The sequence below is a fragment of the Entelurus aequoreus genome, linkage group LG02, assembly GCF_033978785.1.
Source record: "Entelurus aequoreus isolate RoL-2023_Sb linkage group LG02, RoL_Eaeq_v1.1, whole genome shotgun sequence".
NCBI classification, from domain to species: Eukaryota; Metazoa; Chordata; class Actinopteri; order Syngnathiformes; family Syngnathidae; genus Entelurus; species Entelurus aequoreus.
The window spans coordinates 34,053,648-34,078,883 of record NC_084732.1 but is presented as its reverse complement, the minus strand read 5'-3'; the positions used below and the strand labels follow the sequence as shown (position 1 = coordinate 34,078,883).

General features: G+C 37.6%; 1 protein-coding gene across 5 annotated transcripts in view; it reads left to right on the top strand.

The window, feature by feature from the left end:
- Positions 1 to 25,236, top strand: part of esrrga (estrogen-related receptor gamma a) — a 145,017-nt gene that overhangs the window by 65,754 nt on the left and 54,027 nt on the right. For 3 of the 5 annotated variants that reach the window (XM_062025754.1, XM_062025746.1, XM_062025775.1), the window contains exons 6-7: positions 13,044 to 13,154; positions 17,992 to 18,174. In XM_062025754.1, the coding sequence (XP_061881738.1) occupies positions 13,044 to 13,154; positions 17,992 to 18,174 (294 nt within the window). The remainder of the gene's footprint in view (positions 1 to 13,043; positions 13,155 to 17,991; positions 18,175 to 25,236) is intronic. The other 2 variants (XM_062025766.1, XM_062025758.1) reach the window with 1 other exon arrangement.

The following is a 25,236-nucleotide window of genomic DNA, read 5'->3' as shown; positions in this document are numbered from 1 at the left end:
TTCATGGTTCAAATTGTGATTGTTCCACTTTGATTGCTATTTAAAAGGTTACAAATGAAGTTTCCTCACTTGAATGATGCCCATAGCCAAAAAGATGAGGATGGGGAGAATTGAAGATGAGTGAAGGAAAAGGGGAGTTCATGATGATGTGGAGGGACAAGAGAAGATGAGGACATTAAGGATAGGATAGGATACACTTTTATTTATCCCACAATGGGGAAATTACATTGCTACAGTGCAGGTTTTTACGTACAGTAACAGAAGTAAAGCGTAATGAAAAACAAAAAAATAGTAATGAATACTACATATTGATCACTAATATGTATAGATAGAAGATAAAATACAACAAAAAAACACTAACATCGGTATTGCACACCACGGGAAAAAAAAGGAGGACGGATAGAAAGTGCCAGACTATTGGTGGCGTCTGGTGCTTTCTCATGGGAAGCATGCAGCTAAATCTAGCCCTGTAGAGTCTCTCCCCAGTAAGTGTGTGTGTGTGTCTGCGCGCGTGTGTGTGTGTGTGTGTGTGTGTGGCATCTGGTTGCAGCCCCGTTCAGAAAAGAGCGATAACACTGACGAGAGCTCAGCCTAAGTGGTCTGCTCTGTCCCGCCTACACTAGGTGGGTTTACAGAGTGGAAACCACAAAGTGTGAGGTGGAAGAAGACTTTAAGGGGAGGCAAAGCCGCTTGAGAAAAAAAAAGAGAAACATACGTTTTAAAATTTAGGCTAACTTGAGTTGAATGTTGAATAGATCTGTTGTACTTAAAGTGAGAGAGAGCAGAGAACGCCACAAAATATGCTCCAGAAAATCAGTTTTTCAGGAAGTCGGTGAAGCACCAACCATAATATCATCTCCGAGGGGAGGTTCACAAGAGAATAGCACATTTGTCTGACTAATGTAGTCACAGAACAATGCAACTGACATTAAGGTAGTTAGTCCCAAAACTTAATATTTGTTAACCCTGATTTCAAATATTTGTTCTTGCTTGGACTTATGTTTAATGTGGGCACAGTAGTTCAAAATTTGAGCAAATACACTTTTAAGGTCGCAAAGCTGCCGTTGTGTGTGACATCATGCAAGAGTTCAGCATGTTGCGAGTAAACTCAGTTCAGCCAGCATTACAGGTGAAACTCACAGAATTTGAATATTGTGCATGGCTTGTTTATTCCAGCAATTAGATTCACAAGGTCAAAGTAATATAAAACATGGGCTCATAACATGCAACTCAAGATAGTTCAAGCCTTCTTATTTAATGTTGATGATCATGGCTTACAGCTTATAAAAACCTCAAATTGAAAATCTCAGGGAAAAAAATACTTTAGGCCACGATTATCATCATATAACAAGTAAAGGCTTGACATATCTCACTTTGCATGTAATGGGTTTATATCAGTTTCACATTTAAATTTGAATTGCTGACATGAATGGACTTTTGCACGATATTCTGATTTTAAAAATGTTCACTTGTATGTACAGTATGTGTTCAAGCGGTCTGAGTCATCACTATGAAATTATTAAATGTCAGTACAGTGTTTCCCATAAACTGCCAAGATACCTGTGGTGGTGGGGGCGTGGCTATGGGCGTGGTCACCATGACATCATCGAGTAATTTGCATAATTTACTACAATGATATGATTTTCTCTAAAAAGGCTCAAAAAATGTATACTTACTAATTAATAATAACAGTTTTGTTTTAAACGTCCATCCATCCATCCATCCATTTTACAATATAATTACAACACTTTATGTACATATTTATATACAGATTTGAACAATAAGTTATTCACTGAAATATATTTATTAATTGTGGTTCTTACAAAAAATATATCTTATAAAATATAAAAGCTAATATGTCTCTTAAAGCTCTGCCCCTTTAATTAGTGCATACTAAATAATTTAACTTTAGCCTACTACTACAACCATATTATTTACCAGCAACATAAAGTGAAACAGAGGCAGAGGTGTCCTGCCACAGTCAGTAACAAATAAACAGAAAACAGTAGTGGTGGTAGATAGACACAGAGCTTCATCAAACATCTGATCCACTGAACAAAGAGCTCCAAAAATCTGGAACTTTAGACTGCCATTAGTTTTACTCCCTACACTTAACCATGTGTTTTCAACTGCCTGCAGACTTTGCACCCTTTGTTATATACACATGTTGTGTTTGTAATATAAATACATTTAATAAAGTCAAATACAAATAAGGCAACAAGAGAAGTATCCTACACTTCTCTTTTGTAAAGTAAATCTGAACAGCCGATATGGGCATCTACATCAACTATATGATTTGCCTGAGAAGCTGGACAGGACAAAAAAAAAAAAAAAAAAAAAAATCTATTTGTGGCGGACATAATTCTTTCGTGGCGGGCCGCCACAAATAAATGAATGTGTGGGAAACACTGCAGTACTACAGTAGTACCTCAAGTTACAAGTTTAATTGGTTCTGTGACGAAGCTCCCAGCTCAAAACACTCAAATCAACGTCATACTATTGAAATTCATTTTAACATGTTACACGCCGATTAAAAAGAAAAACAAATATATGATAAATAGTGTATAAAAAACAGTGGAATAAAATGTACAACTAGCAACTACAGTAGTTTTATGAAATATGGAGTGTTTAAGAAATTAAGACAAGATTGTTTATATCGCCTACAGAATGAAGGGGAGGGGGTAATGAGTGAGTTCATTGTGGTAATTATAAATTCAGTTTAAATGAGTGTAGGACTGGAAAAGCTTCTGCTTTTTCCTGCTCTTATTCAGACTCAATTGAAATTGTGATCATATATGAATTGCTTGTTTTTGTTTTAATTGTGTTGTTTGTCCGAATAAAGTAAAACTCAAGTTAAGTAATAATAATGTACAGCACTTACCTCGGAGAGCGGCCTTCAACGGTATCTCCTTCCAGTTGCTTCTCCGTCAAACACACCATCAGCAGCTCATCCATATTTTTGTGAATAAATGTCTGCCGTTAAGATATTATTTAGACATTATTGGCTGGAATTAGACTCATTCTGCTTCAGTATGGTGCAGACTATCAACTCTATGCGTCACCAAGTTAGCTAGCTTTACGCTCTGTCATGGTTTTGATGATTTCTTTCTTTAATTCAATGAATATCATCCACTTCTTCTTCTCCCCAATGTCCTTCACATTAACTTTCTTCTTTACCGCAGTTGGAAAAACAACCAATGTTCCTCTCTAGCTATAAGCTAATGCTTGCGAGTAAGACCAGATGTTTTAGGAGGAACTTACCGGATTTACTGTGTCATGCACTTTCATACATTGCGGGGATCTCTAACTGGCTGAGACTCAGAAGTGTAAGAAAACAAAATATAACAATTTGACTGCACAGTTATCATTATCAGCTCAATGATAAATGTTATATTTAAAAAATTGAGCCTTGTATTATTAAACAATTAGTATGTTACCGCATGAACACAGGTACCTTATCGTTTCAAATGTATAAGGTACCCATCCTTACACAGAAGAACGAGTGATGTACGGGGAATGTAGTAGAATACCCCTGATGTACACTAGTACAGTATGTCTTTGAAATAAAAGCGTACTAAATGAATGTACTTCATGAATGAAGATCTTTAAAATCACACAACTACCATTCATCTCACACTCACACCCTCACACACACACACACATTCACACGTGTTCACACAAGAGTGACCACAGCCACCTGCCCGCCGCCTCAGGCACGGCTGCTCATATTTGCTCTGATTTTTAGAAGGAAAAAAAACAATAAATAAATGGAAAAAGTCCCTGCATGACACCACACATACACACGCGCACACACACATTTTCCTTTCAGCTCCTCAATATCAGCTCTTTATTTTTATCTTTTAATTCAAGCAGTCCTTTACTGAAGTCAAACTATAGCAGCAATAAAGGAAATGCAAATGGTGTCCGCTTCAACGTCCTCAGCAGGAAAAACTGTCCCTTTAATAAAACTTGCTTGCAGAATGGGCAAATCTTTTATTTTTTAAGCTTCTGTTTTTTCTGTGTTTTTTCTCACTTCAACTGTCACTCTCACACATTTTCGCACATTCTCACTTGGCTTTTTGTCACTCCTTAACCCTTTCTATTTGCCTTCCACCCCTGCTCCTTCTCTAAAGTCACCAGCTCATTGAAATAAATCCTCTCCTTTTTCTCATTAGTTTTTCTATGACTGATCTAGCAATTTTGTCATTGTACTTTTCTCAAGGAACATTCATGTAAAAGGTCAGAACACGCTAATCAGTCAGAAATCTTCTCTCTCTCCCATTATTTTCAACATTAAATATATCCATCACTGAAATGTATTGTTTTGACACAAACACAAGAGACTGCCAAAATATAAAACGACGACTTTGTTTGTCCAGCATGTCTGTGACACGTCTACATCTCTCCACGCCACTGGTATATAGAGATGGCCACTGAAACCAGGGTCGATAATGGCACCAATGCCAATGTAAACAGGAGTAACCACACCGAAAAAAAACACACACCTAATGTTGGTACTAAATCGATTAACACTCAGCCACCTGGAAAAAGTGTTTGGCGATGAGATTGTACATGTAACATCGTGTAAGTAATGTTGCATCCTAAAAGAAGCACACAGTCTGATCATTGCCGACCTTAACACACCAACAGCAGCCCTCGTAACACCGCTAGCAACAGGCCACGTCCTCAGTATGCACTATTGACAGTTACAGTGAGTTAGCTTACGGAGAGTGAGGTTACCTTCAGGAACCCCAGAATTTTGAGTATCGACAAGATCTGTATAGCTGGGTTGCATATGATGTCATATCCGTTTCTCTTCTTTGCGGCGTAATTCACACGATAGTCAAGCAGCTTGAGCGTAGCATTAAACCAAGTGAGAGTGAGTGGAGAGTTTGAGCAGAAAAGTCCTTATTGATGTTCTGTTGTTGGGTGTTCCAGCCGTTCAAATGGAGAGATAAAGTAGGAGAGAGCTTTCATAGAGTCCCAAAATAAGTTGTTCATAAAGGTAATACAGTCAGGGAAAAAAACGAAAGTGTGTGGAAGGAAATGATTCTTAAGAATATCACTTTCATCATCAATCGGACCGCTTGTGTCTGCAGCGATCGCTTTGTAAAATGTTGGTTTGAACATTTGATTTGTTTGAGAAACTTTCTGTGATGCAATCAAGTTTATTCTCTACTCTATTAGTAGTGTTTGGTAGCAGGATTAAACATAAGAAAAGGACAAAAGAACGCATTAGTTTTTGTTCTTTTGTGGTTGCTATGCCTAAATATAACTACGAAGACCTGCTTGTGCAAATAAACTAACGTCATGTTAAGTGCTAGTAATAAATATTGTGATTGTTGGTCCAATCCACCGTATTTTCATTGTCCATTTTCATAACAGAAACTAAAACCTTATGTTGTTGTGCAAGAAAGCCAAGTGCTTTATTTGACACGGATGACCACATTATAGCGTCTGTGGTGCTATTTGTTAGCATCAATTAATATCCTTAATAGTATTAATAAAATATCTCGTAGACTCAACAGCATATACTGAATCTTGATCTCGCTAGCAAACATTGCTGAACAATAGGGACATCAATAGCTAAATAATGAGACAAAATATGAACTTCACACCATAACCATGCAGACATGAATTGTAGGAGACAGAATAATATTTGTAACAGGAACCGAACTGCGAACAAACGTATCTTTTTTCTCATTAGCGTCACGATCACAGCAGCACGGCACTCATTATGTCAATCAAATATGTTCCTTAGCGATGCACGAATAAGTCCAACTTTGTGTTTCACTGATCAATTCTTACGTTTGTAGTTTGTGGACCCCTCAGATGTAAAGACATGATGTGCTTCTAATCTTTTCCTCTCCATATACCGTAAGTGTCAAATGAAGTGAGGTAGCAGCAGTGTTGGGTTAATTACTGAAAACCAGTAACTAGTTACAGTTACTAATTACTTTATTTCAAAAGTAACTCAATTACCAAGTCAGTTACTTACACCAAAAAGTAATGTGTTACTGTGAAAAGTAACTATTTAGTTACTTCTTTTTTTCTTCTTTTTTAAAGCTCCCATTAATGCCCTTTTAGCCTCTGTTGATCAACTTGACATGCATTTGCATCACTAAACATACACCACACAAAGACAAAGATATGTTTCAAAGGGCCAAATTATTTCAGGCCAGAACAAATTGAAAAATCTATTTTAAATAGCTGCAACATAATATACATAAGTCAAAAACAGCATAATAGCAACATAACTGTAAACCAAGGAAGCACTTTAACTTTAACTTTACATACACAAAGCCTAACCAGGCGTTTTTTCTCTCAAGGAATTCTGAAATAAAATCATGTCTGAAGCCCAAAACACTCTACGCATTTCCCCAGTTTTAGTTTAGAGATAAGGAAAGATTGGCCTGGCCCACTAGGATCCCTCTTAATGTTTGTGAACTTTATAGTCTATACATTTAGAGTGATGTGATAATCAAACACTCTAGAAGTCTGGAATGAAAGAGTATATAAGAGAATTGACAGAGTGTGTATACCTTCAGTGCTGAATGATGAGCAGAGGCAGAGTTTGGAGTGTCTTCTTTAACTTGCTTTCCATGTTTATGTACTCTGTGTCCAGAAGCTTGGAAAAAAATTTCGTGCCATTTGCTGTTTGACGCCGGTATCATGCTAATTAGCTTCCTAAAAGCGGGTGACTCCACTGTATAAATAGCCTGCATGTCTTCTAGCACATATGCTGCAATGGCTCTATCAATGTTGTCCTTGCCAGCAGTGCCTCGTTAAAATCCAGCCACTGTTGCTTAGGAGGTGAAGTGTGTCTCTCTTTACTAGCTTCGTCGAAGCATGTTGCTTTTGTAGCTGTTTCAGCAGATTTGAATTGACACAACTTACAGTTACAACTAAAATGTTATTTTCTTTGTGCTCGACAAAAGAAAAGTAGTGATAATATCTAGGCTGACCATATTCTGAAATCCCAAAAAGGGGACACATATATGCGTGCCAAGGCGGGCAGCACGCCAAGGCCGGGACTAGGTGAAAATTTGCCAATGACACTCGAACTTGCTTTATAAATATTATATTTATTTAAATACAGCATTTTTTCTCCTCTGTTGACAGCAGTGTTGACGCTAGGAATTTTCAAAATGGGGTCCCAGGGACCCATCAAGTCATAAAAATGGGGTCCCACAGTACATTTTTGGGGCCCCACTTTTTTGTAAGCGTTTTGAATAAAAAAGATAAACATATGCATTATCCTGTTATATCTCACATTCTATATTGTGTTTTGGAAAAAGGTTGTCATAAACATTACTTCATTCATTAAGGAAAAAATTATAAAAAAAGAAAACAAATGTGTATACATATGTAAATGTATTCAGCTCTAAACATTCATTCACTTTCTTCTTTCCTTCATGCATCTGAACTTAGTTTTTTCTATGTTTTTGTTTAATAAGTTGTAGGTGTATTTATTTCAGTATAAAAGTGTAAAAAGTGTTTTGCTTCGGTCATGAAATTATGATAATGGTGTGCCAGGGCATACATACATTTTATATTTAACACTTAGATCTCTGGAGTCTACATCAACTTCAGATCTATCCCTCATTTAAATTTTTTTTTTTTTTTTATGTTCTTTTTTTGTTTGTTTGTTTTCCACCCTTTTTTGTCAAACAAAACTATGTTTTTAATGGCAAACACACAAAATATGCAAAATCTTCCACCAAAAATATTTTTCAAAGTGGAATATTTGATGTGAAGTAATCGGAACCTTGGATAGGTCAATAATTCATAATAACATTACACTTTTGTTATGTTTTTGTTTATTTTAATAGTATTTTTAGAATGTGCTGTGGGCCTTTAAAACATTAGCTGTGGGCCGCAAATGGCCTCCGGGGCACACTTTTGACACCGCTGCTATAGATAATAAAAAATTAAATCTGATAAATCTATCGATAAAAAGCTGAGCCTGGCGACGCATGCGTGTTTATCATAACTCTCTTGCTCTCTTTGTCTCCGCCCCTCCCTCACGAATGCTGCTGCGCACACACCCCTCCCCTCCTCCCTCCCCACACCCAGACACACACACAGCGCCTCCTCCTTGTGACACAAGAGATTCAGAAGGACGACACCGCAGCGCTGCAATAAAACACACTCAGATCTTCTGTTTCTAGCCGATACTACATAAACAATAACGTAAAATAATGCTGTAACGCATCATGTAGTAATATAAAAAATAACGCGTTAGATTACTAGTTACCGCCGAAACTAACGGCGTTACATTATAAAGTAACGCGTTAGTCCCAACACTGGGTAGCAGTAACGTCTTGGTGATGATAAATGGTTTAACCTTTAACCTTTCAAAATATGTCCAAATCTGCACTGATTTAGGCAAATATACAGTAGCCTAATGGGACTGTAGACCAACACCTAGACCCTGTAGTGCCTGGATGTGCCTCTCGTTCACATGATTGCAACCCAGCTATTGCTGCAATGACAATTTGTTGTGGGCTGTATTTCTTATTTTTGAACTTAGTTATCATTTGATTTATATATAAGTCAAGTACTTAAATTACTGTTTAACTTGAAAGTCGCAAAATTCCATTTCCAAAAAAGGCATTGTTGTTTTTTACAAAGATGTGCACGTTTTCCACCGTTTCAGCACCTGCACTGTTTTTAAAGTACTGGTTTGGTACTGGTATCGGTTCAAATGTACACGATAGATATCCCTACTGGTGGATGTAAGTGATAGGAAGAACAACTCTGACTACCTAAGGGAAAAGTCATTTAGCATTAGTAAATCACTAAACCCAGAATATACTGTAAACAGACTTGGTGTACCGTCCAACACATTCAACTTCCTCTTCCTACTTTTGTTCCAATATCTGGTTTTATTTCTTCCATCCTAATTGTCTCTACAAGCTTCTTCATCAGCTTTTAACAACATTTATTCCCCTTCTATTCCCTTTCTCTCCCATAAGCTCATTTATTTTCCTTTCAGCTCACATGTTCTCTCCCCTTCCCTGTACTGTACGCCATTCTTTATGATTTGAAGGCTCATTTGTTAGAGGTGAGCTAAAAACACTTCCTCTTGTCTCACCTCCTCCTGTCCCTTTTTTTGTATGCTTTGCAAATATAATTTTAAATTTTTAATTTGATTCATTTAGATTTGATCATTAATCAGCGCCGAGGGAGAGTTAATTTGGTGGAAAATAGATGAGGTAGTTAGAGAGTGCTCTTTATGAATTGACTGTCGGCTCTTTTAAGTTAGAAAGGAGGGAGGTGGGGAATTGGACATATTCCACTCAGTTGGTGTGGGAAAAAGGCTTTAAATTGTGGTGTAGGTCAAACAGAATGTTTTTTTTTGTTTACCTCCTGCTTTCTTGACCGCATTTCTTGACCGTTTGCTGACACTGCCCCCCCCCCACCCTTAGCTAAACTGTCAGCCCTTCTGTCTGCTTGTTTCACGCACACGCACACATATATATATATATATATATATATATATATATATATATATATATATATATATATATATATATATATATATATATATATATATATATATATATATATATATATATATATATATATATATATATATGTGTGTATATATATATATATGTGTGTGTATTTCTGTATGTATATATATATATATATATATATATATATATATATATATATATATATATATGTGTGTATAAATATATATTATATACTGTACACATTGACAAACAGTCCTTACATAAATGCATTTAAAGTATTTATTTATTGACTGCAGTTTTAAGCATTTTACATGTATGAATTATTTTTGCATCATATTGCACTTGAATTGGTGGTGTAATGGTATATACAGCTGCCTTTCATGCAGGTTTGATTCCCGCTGGTAAAACGGGAGTGCTGTGTCAGGAGGCCATCCGGCATAAAAAAAACAAACTATGCCAAACAAATCGCGTGACTGGCTGGCTGTGGTGACCCCTGATGTAATAGCCGAAAGAAAACAACATCATATTTCATTTCATTTCATTTATTCAATTACCTTTTTTTTTATTCTTTGTGGATTTGTATCAATTGAAAACATTTAAGGTAATCATTTTTAGTGGTTTCAACAACAACAACAAAAAATTTAAAATGTACTCTAATATTAATTTTCTACTTAACTAACCAAAAAATATTAAAAATAATAATATATAAAATATGACTTACTGTAATTTTTGTAAGGAAATACTAGCTAATATTCAAACATTAAAACTGTTTTTTCTCTCTTATCTCTGAGTGAATTATGGCATTTTTGTGGCAAAACCTTTTAGCCTAAAAATGTCATGATTTTTCTTTCTTTATGTAAAATGTTATGTGTCACTTTTTTGACAAATTTCTACTAAATTCAAGAAGAAAAGTTGGCGAGTTAGATGTTTCTGTTTTCTGCTTCAAAGTTTATAGTGTGTCGCTGCTCAACATGATTTTTTGAGTGTGGTGTGCTTGCGTGTGTGCGTGTGTGTGCATGTGTGTGCGTGTGTCTGTGTTTGTGTCTGCAAGATACCAAGTGTAGCTCTTCCAGATTAGTTGTGTTTGTTGGGCTAAGAAAGTAATCTTCACTGGATTATCCTTAAAATGCCTTTTCACACTGGCTCTTTACTTTTGTTTTGCACATACACATACATAAACAGTATGTCTTAATTAAACAAACGTGTGTGTGTGTGTGTGTGTGTGTGTGTGTGTGTGTGTGTGTGTGTGTGTGTGTGTGTGTGTGTGTGTGTGTGTGTGTGTGTGTGTGTGTGTGTGTGTGTGTGTGTGTGTGTGTGTGTGTGTGTGAGTGCGTGAGTGCGTGCGTGCGTGCGTGTGTGTGTGTGTGTGAAAATACTTTTAAAATGGTTACGTTAGTCATCATGGTCGTACTCATTCTCCAGTGCTTTGTACCTCATTAGTATCATTTCAAAATGAACTAAAATAAGATCTACAAGGTTCCCTGAATATTATTATAATCCTAATCCTTTGTTATTGTTTTAAATCAACTTCTTTCTCAGGTTCTTCTTATTCTCCAGGGTACATAACACCTATGTCTTCCTTATCCATCTTTAAGTGGTAACCACGGTAACATCCAATACCCTGAGAGACAAGCCTAATCAAATTAAGGCTCCTTTGTGTCAATTATTAAGGTGACACAGAGAAAGAGAAAAAAAGAAAGGGAGCGAAAGCAATCGGTCCTATAGGTACAGAATAGGGGAGTGAGGCCTTATACAAAAAAGATGTGTTGAATTTGCTTATTTATCTGGATTTATATACTATTTATTTGTTATCAAGAAAATAAAAAGCAAATTTGATTACTATTGTTATACATTAGCTTTAATGGTAATGAACCGTATTTATCCATGCTTCTTTCCAACTGTGCGTTACTCCAGTAAGTACTATTGTGGACTTTAACCACTTTTTTACATAGATGTACTGTAACACTTGTCCAACACAATAAAGGTTGTGAGTTCAAACCCCGGCCGAGTCATACCAAAGACTATACAAATGGGACCCATTACCTCCCTGCTTGGCACTCAGCATCAAGGGTTGGAATTAGGGGTTAAATCACCAAAAATGATTCCCGGGCACGGCCACCGCTGCTGCCCACTGCTCCCCTCACCTCCCAGGGGGTGAACAAGGGTGATGTGTCAAATGCAGAGGACAAATTTCACCACACCTAGTGTGCGTGTGACAATCATTGGTACTTTAACTTTAACTTTAACTTTAAATACTACATATCACATACTATTAGGGATGGGTACCTTTCACATTTGCACCGATATAGTCCCAATTTCTGGTACCTGGAAATCGATACCTCTAGTGTTTAGACTATAGTGTGTGGCCTAGCTAGGAAGTGCGAGTCTAGTCTCATGTTGCGTCCTACAAAGTCTTTATACTGCAAATATTGTACTTACCACACACTTGCTGTTTGATTGTAACATGTGTCTTTTGAGTTTATGATGAAATTTAGAAATGTTAAAATCACTATGTAAAATTGCTAATGCTAATCAGTAGCATGTACATGGCATATCCAATGTAAGTTAGTACTGAGTTAGCGCATTTTCGAAGATGGAGCCTTAATTTACGTTTGAGCGTTTCTATATCTGGCATACTTGCTTTGTTGGCATTGGAATTTGCAACATTGTCTTGAGGCAGTTTGGCTGAGTCCACTCTGAGTGCTGCTTCAATGATTGTTTACTCGCCAGGTGTTTGAGCCGGTGCTTAGTCTGCAAGTTAGTACTGACAGAAATTGATTGGTGCTTATAAAAGTTTTGAATTCAGTAACCATCCCATTTATAGGACGCCGTGGCTCAGATGGTTGAGCGGCCGAGCTAGCAACTAACAACAAAGTTCGAGTCCAGCTTCCAATATCCTAGTCATGGCCGTTGTGTCCTTGGGAAAGACACTTCACCCACTTTGCTCAAAGTGCCGCTCACACTGATGTATGAATGGTAATGAATTTTTGGTGGTGGTCGCAGGGGCCTTAGGTGCAAATCGGCAGCCATGCTTCTGTGCAACTGTGTCTTAAAATGTAGATTACCACCATCAATGCTATGTGAGCTATAATCCTAACATTACATTACATTTTAACAGTGACATCATGCTAGGTTATCTTATTCACAGTAGAAAAATAAAAACGATCAAACTGACATCTCCCATGTCTATAGCTGATTGGCGGATTGATGCCAGAGCGCTGGACTTTATTTCAAGATGTGTAGGGAAGCCTATTTTTTTGTTTATACTTTGTTTTATAAAACTGTCCTCCATGAAATAATGCATTGCAGTATCATGTACTTGAGGAAGGAGGTTTTTTCCTTTATGGCTGTTTGAGCACCACTTGTTTTTAAACTAGAGCAACATGTAACAAGCAAACAAATGATAGATTTGTCTCACGTTTGTGCTCATGGACAGACTCTGGACACACATCATTAAATAGTGACTTTTGCAAAAATATGGGACCTATAAACAAAGTTCATCTGACAAAATGAATCATTTAGACTCTGAAGGTTGAGAATTTGTCTCTGCATTGTTTCCAGGTGTTCGTCTGGACAGGGTTCGCGGTGGAAGGCAGAAGTATAAACGCCGGATAGACGCCGACAACAGTCCTTACCTGAACCCCCAGCTGGCTCTGCCCGCCAAGAAGCCATGTAAGAGCACACAAGTACATTCACTCTTGAAGTGTAGAGAATCAAACAATTCCTTTCATGCATGAGACAACTATTTCCTCGCCGATATTGCATCACCGTGTGCAGGCAGGGTTCACGTAGACGACAACAGTTGGACCCTAAAAACAGCAACACACATAAATGGAAGCAGGGTGGCGGGGAGCCCATCTGTTTGGAACCTAGTTTATCTCCCCGTTTCTACTGCTACCAGTTTAGGGTCATAACATTTTATACGTGTCGTATTTTACACTAAAGATGTTCATTTAGCTCTACTGTCAAATCCAGTCTCAGCCAAAAGCTGATGATTGGAAAATGAACGAGAGCACAGAGGCAGTAAGAGTGAAAGAACTGAGGTGAACACAAATGTTCTGATGGAGAAGAAGAGGAGAAGGAGGAGGTAGGGTGGGAGGGGCCAGCCAGAACTTTAATCCGGATTAAATCCAATCTGGCAACCACATCAAACTAGAGTTAGCTCTCTAGCTAACTGTCTTGTTACACACACACACACATGCACGCGCACATGCATACTTCCAGTGCAGATTGAGAGTATTTAGCAGCTTGCTCCCTAAAGCCCATTTTGCTTAAAGCCGGAGCATATTCTGACTTAGTCCAATATGCTGAATGGCTGCATGACAGCTCAGGACCACTTCTGCTACTACTAATCATGGAAATGATTGGATAAGGCAATTGTGGCTACTGGTTATGCACACCCACACACAAACTCGGTTTTAGAAAGATTCCACTGACCCAATGACCAATTTTACTCTAGAAATACCAAAAAAAAACATATATTTTTGTAGTCCAATGCATTGCTCGCAAGAAAATGAAAACCATAAAATACAATAACATTAAAACTATTTAAAAGTTAGCCAGCATTATTTATTATTTTAATTTATTAAAACACCACTCAAATACTAACTTTTATTTAAACAACTAAAAAGGGGCAAAATCTGAACAAAAAGTTGGGGTTGTTTTGTTCTGTAATGAAGGTCTTTAGCCAACTACGATGATTTACGTACTTCAATGTTCTTCCAAGGTTTATTCAATCACTTCAAAATGGAGCCACCTTTATTAAAAGGACAGTTGATTTTAAATTGTGGAGCTTTTAACTTTTCCCTATATTTTGTAGCTGGAGCATGGAGGCAAAGTTTGGCCATTTGTGGTTAAATCTAAGCTACTATAATTACGCTTTAATGGTCATAGAGTGAAACCTCAATTTCCAAACTTAATTGGTTCTTGAACAGGGTTCGTAAATAGAATACTTTTTTACATTAGAGCAAATTTCTGAAACAATGTAAACATAAATAATGGGTTTCAGCGTCGACAAAAGTCCATCCATCCATCCATTTTCTACCGCTTGTCCCTTTCGGGGTCGCGGGGGGTTGCTGGAGCCTATCTCAGCTGCATTCGGGCGGAAGGTAGGGTACACCCTGAACAAGTCGCCACCTCATCATATTTCAGTAAAAATGTATACAATTTGAACACATTATAAAGTGCTATACAGTACTGTATATCAAACAAAAATAATAAAGGGGTGATATATCAACTTTGTATTTAATAACAATGTCAAAACAACAGAAAGCTGAACTACAATTTTCATATGTAGCCACCCTGCCAACACAAACACACACACACACATACACATACACACCAACACAGACACACACAGTTACTCATCCTGTAGTGCACTCACAGTTTGAAATCACAAAACTCCTTAACTTTAACAGCCAGATTTCGACAACCATCCGAAATGAAAAAATAAAATAAAGTCCACTTTACCTTGTCGGTTAATCTTCTTTGCATGCAGCGGAAAGAGAGAGAGAGTGGGGGAAGGTAGTGTCGACAATGCTGTAGATCAGAGGTCCCCAAACTACGGCCCGCGGGCCGGATCCGGCCCGCCAGCGTCCAAAATCAGGCCCACGATAAGTCCCACGTATAAAAAATTAAAAAATAAAATGTATTTATTTATTTTTTTTCTGTCTTTTCTTATCCACTTTGTACCGCTTGCTACTCACGGTGTCTCCTAGCCGCTCAGGCAAATCATATTGTCTAAAAATGCATTTTCTCATCGATAACGTGACATCATCGCGCACGCGGAAAGTGCGCTATATATATCTTATATATATATATATATATATATATATATATATATATATATCATATATATATATATATATATATATATATATATATATATATATATATATATATATATATATATATATATATATATATATATATATATATATATATATATATATATATATATATATATATATATATATATATATATATATATATATATATATATATATATATATATATATATATATATATACAGCCCGGCCCCCGGCCAAATTGTTTTAACCCAATGCGGCCCCCGAGTCAAAAAGTTTGGGGACCCCTGCTGTAGATACTTCCTGAATGTTATAAACCACACATCGCTTGTCCGTTGCTTTCTATGGACTCATCATGAGCTGAAAAAAACTAGAACAATGCTGTAACTTTGTTAACAGTAGCTAACAACAGCACTGCTGTGCTGACTGCACGAGCACCGAGATTGATCAGCCTGCCCACAATCGATGTGCTGCCGAGCACAAAATGGCGAGTTGAAATGTTCATACACAGAGACAAGGTTCGTACAACAAAGCACATTTTAACGTGGTCTTTAGTTTGTAAATCTAAAAGTTTGTACAATGAGTGGTCTAAGTCTAAGAAAGTCTTAATTTCCAACAAAGAAACATACTTTTATTTAAAATTATTAAATGGATATAAGGGTTTGTTTTTGTGGCAGGGGAGAGGAAAGTCTGGGCTTCCCTGCTTAGGCTGCTGCCTCCGCGACCCGACCTCGGATAAGCGGAAGAAGATGGATGGATGGATGGTTTGTTTTTGTTGTCCAATAAAAAGCTTGAATAAAAAGAAGAAATACAATTAGGGGTTTCTGGCTTATAACAACAAGAGGACATGGGAAAATGTTTCTTACTGGACAGTGATGCTGTGTACTATTTTTAAATGTCCTTTATAGAAGTTCCATAAAAACTGATAAGCTTACAAATATTGATATAAGTGCCATCGTTTTCCCTCCCACACAATCCAATAGAATCCCTGCATATCTCTGTGTGTTTAATCTATGTGGCCTATCTCTGTGGCGCCTCAGCGTCCACATTGATTGTGTGAGAATAGAACAATAGCTCAGGCTTTGGAAATGGTCTTTCATTGATTCTAATTAGGGAAACGTTAAATAAGATTTACCTGCAGATACAGCTGTGGCTGCCTTTGTGACCCACACCCATGAGTTGAATAAAAACAGAATATAAAATGATATTTATAAAACATGTTTTATACTTCATATTCCTTATTTTCTGGTCTTTGCTCATCTTGTGTTGTTATTCCAGTGCTTGATTAGTCAGCGGATTAATTTGGGAGCAGGGTATCAGTGTGTTCCTAATGGGCCATAGAGATCTCATCACCACATGTCACTATTACCAGCTGAGCTGTTTGGCTTTTAGTATTATCTCCCCCTCCCACATTGTTTGGGCAACCTGGATCACACGCACTTGGGAGCATCTCTACACAAACAAATCTTTTTTTATTGTAAAATTAATATGTATTTTTATGTACATGAGTAAATACCAGGTTAAAAAAAAATTTTTTTCAACTGTGCTCTTCGTATGTGCTACAATTAAGCAAATGCTCTCTGACTTTATTGTTCCACAGTACATAAAATAATACTGTTGCTCAGCCTGGATTCCTTCTCTTATTTTTCTCCATTCATATAATTTTATTTGCTGTTAACTCATTAGTCTATTTTCCACTGTCTATAAAATTGACTTGAGCGAATAAGGAGTGTTTCTTTCGAACATTTCATGACTAATCAGACACGTTTGCGACTAAAGACCGAGTTATTGTTATCTTTATTATACACTGTCATTTGCATGTGAAATATTGAATTGTATTTGAATGCTGCAGCCTGTACAGCAGGGCTATTCATCTGGCGGCCCGGGGGCCAAATCCACCACCACCCTGGAGTTCAGTTCATTTTTGCATCAAATTTGTAAAAACACAATAGTGCTCCTCTTGTATAGAGGAATTTGGACCACTGTAAACACATTGGCAGATATTTGCATTGACATTTTAACATTGCTAGCAAACATTGAACACTGGGATCCCAACTTGTGATTTACATAACTGAGGCGTTCTTCAAGGCACCACTTAAAGTCCTCTCCTTTTGGATTTGTTTTAAAAAAAATTATGTGATTTATGCACTAAGGTCTTGCTGTAGCTCGTTTCGTTCAGATGCAGTGGTCATTTGTTCAACTTCTTTAGTTATACCAGTAGTGTTCCTCAAGTTTCTATTGTAGGTCCTCCCTTTTTCATTATTTGGGCTATTCAACTGTTGGCCTGCGAATTGAGTTGTACGAGACTCCCATTTTTGCAGCAGATACTTAAAAACAATTGAGTGCTGTTTTAGGGATGTTCTTTTACTAGTTTTTTTGCAAAAAGTCCATAAAAACAGTGGAGCACTGGTGTAATGTTGATAAATAAATATACCAAATTCAAATACCTCCTAGTTTACCATAATATACAAATACCTGCCCCCGGTCCTTAGCTCTCTGCAAATGTGGCCCCCAAAACAATTCAGTGGAATAGTCCTGCTGTACAGTATGTTGTTTTTATCATGTAATGATCCTGTGTGAACCTTTTAAGATCAAATTGTGTATTAATAAATGTTATATTTGTGTCCCACACACATGTAAGAAAACAATATATTTACCCTCTCTCTGTCTTTGTCTTTCTCCTTGTCTGGTGGTCATGTCAGTTGCCTTTGGCTGCCTTGCAGATAACAAAATTGTCTCTCACCTGCTGGTGGCCGAGCCGGAAAAGATATACGCCATGCCCGACCCGACGGTACCAGACAGCGACATTAAGGCCCTGACCACGCTGTGCGACCTCGCCGACAGAGAGCTGGTGGTCAACATCGGCTGGGCCAAACACATCCCAGGTAGGAGAAATCTGCTGACCTCCCGTCCATGCTGAGATAGTATACACACGCGCACACACATACACACACACACATATACAGAGGTCACGGAAACATGCTTGCTGCTTGTACGTATGCTATGACCTGACCTTTCACCCTAATCCCTGGACCCAGACAGTTTTGACATCTCCAACTGGCAAACCAAATGCCCTCACATACTGTACATGCACAGGCAAGGAAATTGTGACCTTTTGAACCCATGAGTCCATTCCACCCCCTCAAACTTCTCTTAATGTAAACTCACTGGCCTAAGCTTGTTTAAAGTTAAGTTTATTGTTATCTTATTTATTTAAATGGACAATGCATATTGATAAACACAATAACACCTAGGATGTTGTGTAAATATGCCTATTTATAGCAAAGATGCATATTTCCATTTGTAGTTAAGTGAGTATATAATGGATTTTGAGCCAAAGGTGACAAAATCTACAAATGTTGTTTTAAAAGTTGGTATTCATAGCAGCTTAAATTCCATTCATTATAATTAACTATAGTACACCTTCATTACTGCTGTTATCTGGTTCCAGGCCTGACTGTAGTAAATCAATTTAGACAAAGTAGTAATTAATAATTATAAATATAATATTTTCGTAGCTACAACATAAAACACCCGTTTACGACTTTCTAAATATGTTTTTTGACATTATGGGAACCCTCTAGAAAGGAAATAGTCACCTTTATACTCTATTTGAACCAATATAGGGCTCGAAAGTGCACGTGATATTGCAATGCATTGTGGGGGCTAGGTAGTTGAGTTGAGTTGAGTTTGAGTTTATTTCGAACATGCAAGCATACAACATGATACATCACAATTTCCAGTTTCTCTTTTCAACATGTTCGAAAAGGAGTATGAAGAAGCAGAGCTTATTTAATCCTACCCCTTTTCTTTTACATAAAAGTTGCTAAAACTTTTGTTCACTTCCTGTTCTCAATTTATTCACAATATACTCCATGAGTAATCACAATAAAAATAAATAAATAAAGAATAATTTGTGAAGTAAGTTATATTTCATATGATGAGATAAGTAAGATTATTTTGAGAATGAAAGAATGGATGGATGAATAAATTCAGAATGTTTATCATGGTTCATGGTAGCCATTGTTGCCGGCCAAAGCCAGCCGAAACAAACTGGACCCTGTTTCAAATATTTGCTACCTTAAAGACTAAGTTAAATTGGTTCAATTGAGCCATATGACCGCATCCATTAAACGAGATTTGAGCAAGCTGCCGAACGTGTCCTGTATTTCGGTCGTCAAAGGAGTCAGTTGTTACACATGCCAAACATCTCGGAATGCCAAATTGGTAAAAGGCTCACGGACAAACCAACTTTGGGTGTCTGCAAGACCTCGGAATTTTACATTCGAAATAGAAGACTGTCGTCTTTCAGAGGTAAGTCAACAGTACAGGTAAATGCACTAAATTAGTCAAATTTTTCAAATAGTGTGGCTCTAAATAAGCCTCTAACAACCCATGGAAACACCTTAATCCGATCGTGTTCGGTTTTTGAAAAGTCGGACTAACACACCTGGATTATGAGATTGGAAACCAGATCCCTCAAGAAAGTGTGTGCTCCGCAGAGGCGCCCTTTGTATCGCGTATGCGCCAGTCTCAATGCACGGGACATAACCCGGAAGCGTATACAATTCAACTGTTGACTTAAAACAAGTCGCAAAGATGCCTACAAGGAAATAAGTGCCCTCCAGTGTACGGGAGGCACACGGCGTATGACCAAAAGTCTTATTAGAGAGAGTGCATGGACAAGTGGACTTTTTACATGTAGGTGTGGAGGGGAAAAAAATTTGACTAATTTGTACAACATTTTTAGAAAAGTCAGATCTGTGTCACTTGGGAGCAAAACATCTGATTTGGTGTGCAGCGTAAACAAGACCTAACTTTCCAATGAAACCTGTTATTAAAATGACATAAGCTATACATGGAATGTAACACAGTTTTCCGAAAAGTTCTTGAAATTGGCTTTGGACTTCACTTAACACAGTAGAATTTTTTTTCCACTGTTGTTTAACCTACCTTGTCTGGCAGTAGCAAACCACTGGACAGTTCATGGTTTAAGAAGGGTCAGACAAAGAGCAAAGAGAGCACCGTGATAGAAGAATTCATGTAATATTTGCTGGGATTAGAAAGTCTGATTGGAAGAACCTGGGGATGAGCAAGTAATAACACTGTTAATGGTGATTGTAATAACTGCAAATGCACAGATTTGCCATAAAGATGGTGATAGGGAATGGGGGAAAACATTTCTGAGAAAGAATAATGATAGACATTGGTAGTTTTGTGAGGCGGGAATAGATATGCCATAGATTAGTGTTATGATAGAAGCAAAATTGAACATTACTCGTCTTACTGTTTACACATCATAGTGGATGGTATCAGTTCACACAATACTTTATGATCTATGATAATACCGTCAATGGCATGTCACATGATGCGCATTATTTCATCAATACAGGTGAAAGATGGAAATAAATGAAAGGAAGGAGGCAGGAGATGAGGCTAGAGTATATATGGCTTGCATTGATCTACTGTATGTGCAGACATACACATGGTTATTGATCCCCATGTTACTGTACGTTTGGCCCAATGACAGGTTATTTTTACTTTATTGTGCGGTTTGGAACCAACTTTGCTTTTTTTTAACCTCTCCTTTTAAGAGAAGCCAGGCTGAGTTAACCTGGTTATCATAGGCCACAGCATGTGTGTGTGTGTGTGTGTGTGTGTGTGTGTGTGTGTGTGTGTGTGTGTGTGTGTGTGTGTGTGTGTGTGTGTGTGTGTGTGTGTGTGTGTGTGTGTGTGTGTGTGTGTGTGTGTGTGTGTGTGTGTGTGTGTGTGTGTGTGTGTGTGTGTGTGTGTGTGTGTGTGTGTGTGTGTGTGTGCGTGCGTGTGCGTGTGTGTGTGCGTGTGCGTGTGTGCAGAGAGAGCGAAGGCCAACGATTGCTTGGCGGTAGAAAGAAGATGGCGTGATTAGATGAGCGAGAAAGGCAATCCACAGCTCTGTTTACAACACTGAACACTGATCTAATACACACACACACACACTTCTAACGTGATCTAGTGTTGAGTGGAAAGGATTGTCAGAGTGAAATGCAGGAGCTCAACATTTGTTATCCTCTCACACGTCAGATTAAAAGGTTAACAGGTATATTCTTGTCAATACATATAGTGCATATGTGTGTTATATTTATTTGCATGCAGGGTGTATTGGTGCACACACACTTCTTTTCTTGCCATGGTACAGTAATTTTTTAATCAAATTGATGGAGAGAGACAAAGAGAAAAAAGACAGAGGCAAAGTGAGGAGAGGTGAAGCCAATTTATGCTTCATGATATGGTTGCGCTGCGCTGCTCACATGCGCGCGTGCGCACACACACACGCCGTCACACACAGTGGTAACAACGTGTCAAGGCAAGCGCCAGGCAGCTAATTTGAAGTCATTAGATGTCTGCCGTAGTGGCAACAATTTGTTACGCTCACACATGCACAAAGGCACGCACACAACAACACGACACGGGCGTGCACACTGAGTTAAGAGCCGTCTGCAGATAGCGAGGAGGCTAAATTGTAAACTAATTTAAACATCACTCAGCGTTAGAGAGGCTGCCTGCAAGACAGGCCCCCGGATAACAAGGCTGTGCTGTGTGTGTGTTTATGTGTGTGCTGCGATTCATGTTTGACACACAGACCGGGCCAACCTTAGAGGCTGGTGACACGCTCACACACGCATGGCTTTGATTGCTTCTTTTATTCCAAGGCTTGCCTTGTATGCCTGTGCACATTTCCATACTGATATGGCTATATGCAAACATTTGATATGTCATTAGGGGAGGAAAATGAGGTTTCAGCAAGTGTGTGTCTCTTGATATCCCACAAAGAATATTAAAGCTCACACTAGTGCATGAAAGAGTGTGTGTGTGTGTGTGTGTGTGTGTGTGTGTGTGTGTGTGTGTGTGTGTGTGTGTGTGTGTGTGTGTGTGTGTGTGTGTGTGTGTGTGTGTGTGTGTGTGTGTGTGTGTGTGTGTGTGTGTGTGTGTGTGTGTGTGTGTGTGTGTGTGTGTGTGTGTGTGTGTGTGTGTGTGTGTGTGTGTGAAGACGTTTTGAAATTGATATTGACAGAAGTCTTTTGCTGTGTAGGACCCACATCCATAGACAAGCATGCAGTGTCATGGAGACAGTCAGGAAGTGTGTGTATAGCAGGTCACAGTTTTGTTTGCATCTTAATGCCCGTGGTTATGGTTTTGGTGTTCGTTTATTTCAAGCATGCGTACAAATTGGGATGCCTTTTAATGCTGATCACAAACGCAGATCTGTCTCAGTGCATTTATTTTTAGTTCACTGGCTAACAAGCTGATAGCAACTAATTATGTGTCTCTATACGCAGTGTGGAGCCACTCCCCTAGGATAATAATAATCACCTGCATCACACCTAATAAAGAAATATATCAAAAACTAAGCAATTGTTCCCATAATGAATAATGCAAATCAAATGAATCCGTTCGAGACACCCAAAAATGTATTTTATAGAAAATAATTATAGTTTTACGTGCAGAAAACAGTGTGAAATGCATATAAATGCTGACTGAAATGGATCAATGAACACTGAACATCACTTTATTGAAAAATCTTCTAGACGGCAATGAGCAAAGAAGGAAGAGGGTAGAGCCACACACACACCAACTTCATACACTTCATATGAGTTATTTCTTGAATTCAATAGGGTTTCTCACCTTTTTTATCAAAATGTTGGCACTTTTAACTTTCTTTGACCCCATGGTGACCTATTTTGTAGCCGTTGAAAAGACAGAGGTAGCTGTCTTAGTCAGCAAAAAACTACAAATCCAACCAGCGATGACGTCATAGAGTGGGGACGGAGCTGTGGGGGAATGACTTCCGGGTGGAGAGTTGATAACAGGGTAACTCGGACAGGTTTTGTAATAAAGAAATATCACAAACATGGTTGGACTGCTGACAACATTGACACTTATTCCATACAAAAGATGTCTGCAGGTAAAATTCTCCCAAAATAAACACAGTAGTGATTTTAGGTTTGTTTTCTGACAAGTTTCATCACATATGCATTAGCATTAGCCTGCAAATGTCTCCTACAGAAGAATTCAGGCAAATTCACATTGCAGAATATGTGTTTTGGTAGCATCTTCATCCTGAAACACAATATTTTTGCACAGAGTTTGAAGGAATTAGCAAATATTCCTGCCAGATGTACTGATGCAGATTGTAGCAATACAACTAAAGAAAGGGTCAGCCTGCATAATTTCTTAATGATGGGAATATGAGAGAATGGCCCTCTCCAGTCTAATTGATTTAAGCAAAATGGGACGAACCAAGCTGGAGAAACACAATTTTCAGCAATCTTTTTACAGATTCTGGCTTCGAAGGAAAGGGTTTTGGTCAGTGTTTGTTTGGGAAAAAAATAAAACACTCAAGCTAAATGCGATCACAAATATCAGGAACACCATTGAGAGGAGAAAGTCAGAACCTGCGGAAAAACGGCCAAAAAAGAGCAGACACGGTGCTCAAAAACTAGATTAAATAATATAATGTAGTGTTCTAATTTGTGTCCTCTTCTACTGATGTTTTGCACGAGTTGCTTGAGAAAATACTGAACGAGGAAAACAGGAAACACAGACTCTGGTGTCTATGGAAAAGGAGATAAAATCTGGAAATGGTGATTAGTTGTTTTTTTTTTTTTATCATAATGTTAATCATATCAGTTTTGAAGTAATCATGGACCAAGGCAACAAAGACATGCTATTAAGTGATGAAAATAATAGTTGTATATGCTTTTATCCACACTGTCTACACAGAGAAATGGGCTCCAGTTCTGTAAATGGCATATTAAGGTTGGCGATAAAAATGGGGAGTTCCAAGTACAGTTGGTTATCTACGATTACTCAAAAACTAATTGGTGTTGTAGGAAATTATTCATTTTCAGGAGCAAAAATACATAAAGACAACTTGTTAGTGAAATGTTGGCCATCTGGGCACTATGGGTTATATTATGCTAGATCAGGGGTCACCAACGCGGTGCCCGCGGGCACCAGGTCGCCCGTAAGGACCAGATGAGTCGCCCACGAGCAATGTTCTAAAAAAAAAAAAAAAAAAAAAATTTTTTTTTTTTTTTTTTTTTTTTTAAAATTAAATCTACATAGAAAAAACACAAGATACACTTTCAATCAGTGCATCAACCCAAACAACCTCCCCCATGCACACTCATCCACACTCACTCACACAAAAGGGGTTATTTCTTTCTGCTACCAATATTCTGGTTCCCACAACATAGACAACACATCTGCAAGGGACACAGTCCCTGAAGCACACATGATTGTATAGGCTGCTGGTCAACTAACATTTTCATTAATTACTATTTTTTATGTAATTATTTTTATATTGTTTTACTTTCTTTTTTATCCAAGAAAATGTTTTTTATTTATTTATCTTATTTTATTTTTTAAAAAAGGGCCTTATCTTCAACAGACCAGGTTGTCAATGAAATTAGATTTGTTTAAAGGGTTTTTTAAACCAGGCCGAGTCCAGATAATTTCCAAGTCGGACTCAGCAACACACACCTTCATTCATGTACACAGAAAAAAATTAGGGAACACAACAGATTGCATATAATTTATAAACAAAATTACATTTTCAAAATAAGCATTTATGTACAGTCCAGATTATGTCCAGGTCACTCAAATTAGGGAACACAACAACAGATATCATATAATCTATAAACATAATTATACTTTCAAAATAAGCCTTTGAGGACTTCTCATCTTTTTTTTAATGTTTTTTGGCATCATTATCGTTTTCAACCATGTAACTTTCTAAAGTTAGAAAATACTGAATAAATGTTTTAAAGAAAGTAATACTAAGTGAATATCTGTTTTTGGCCTTAAAAATAAACATTTTACCGAGTACTATAATTAAATTGACTAAATCATGATTGTCAATGAACTCTCCTAAAATAACAGAAACCACATTAAGCTTCATAAAC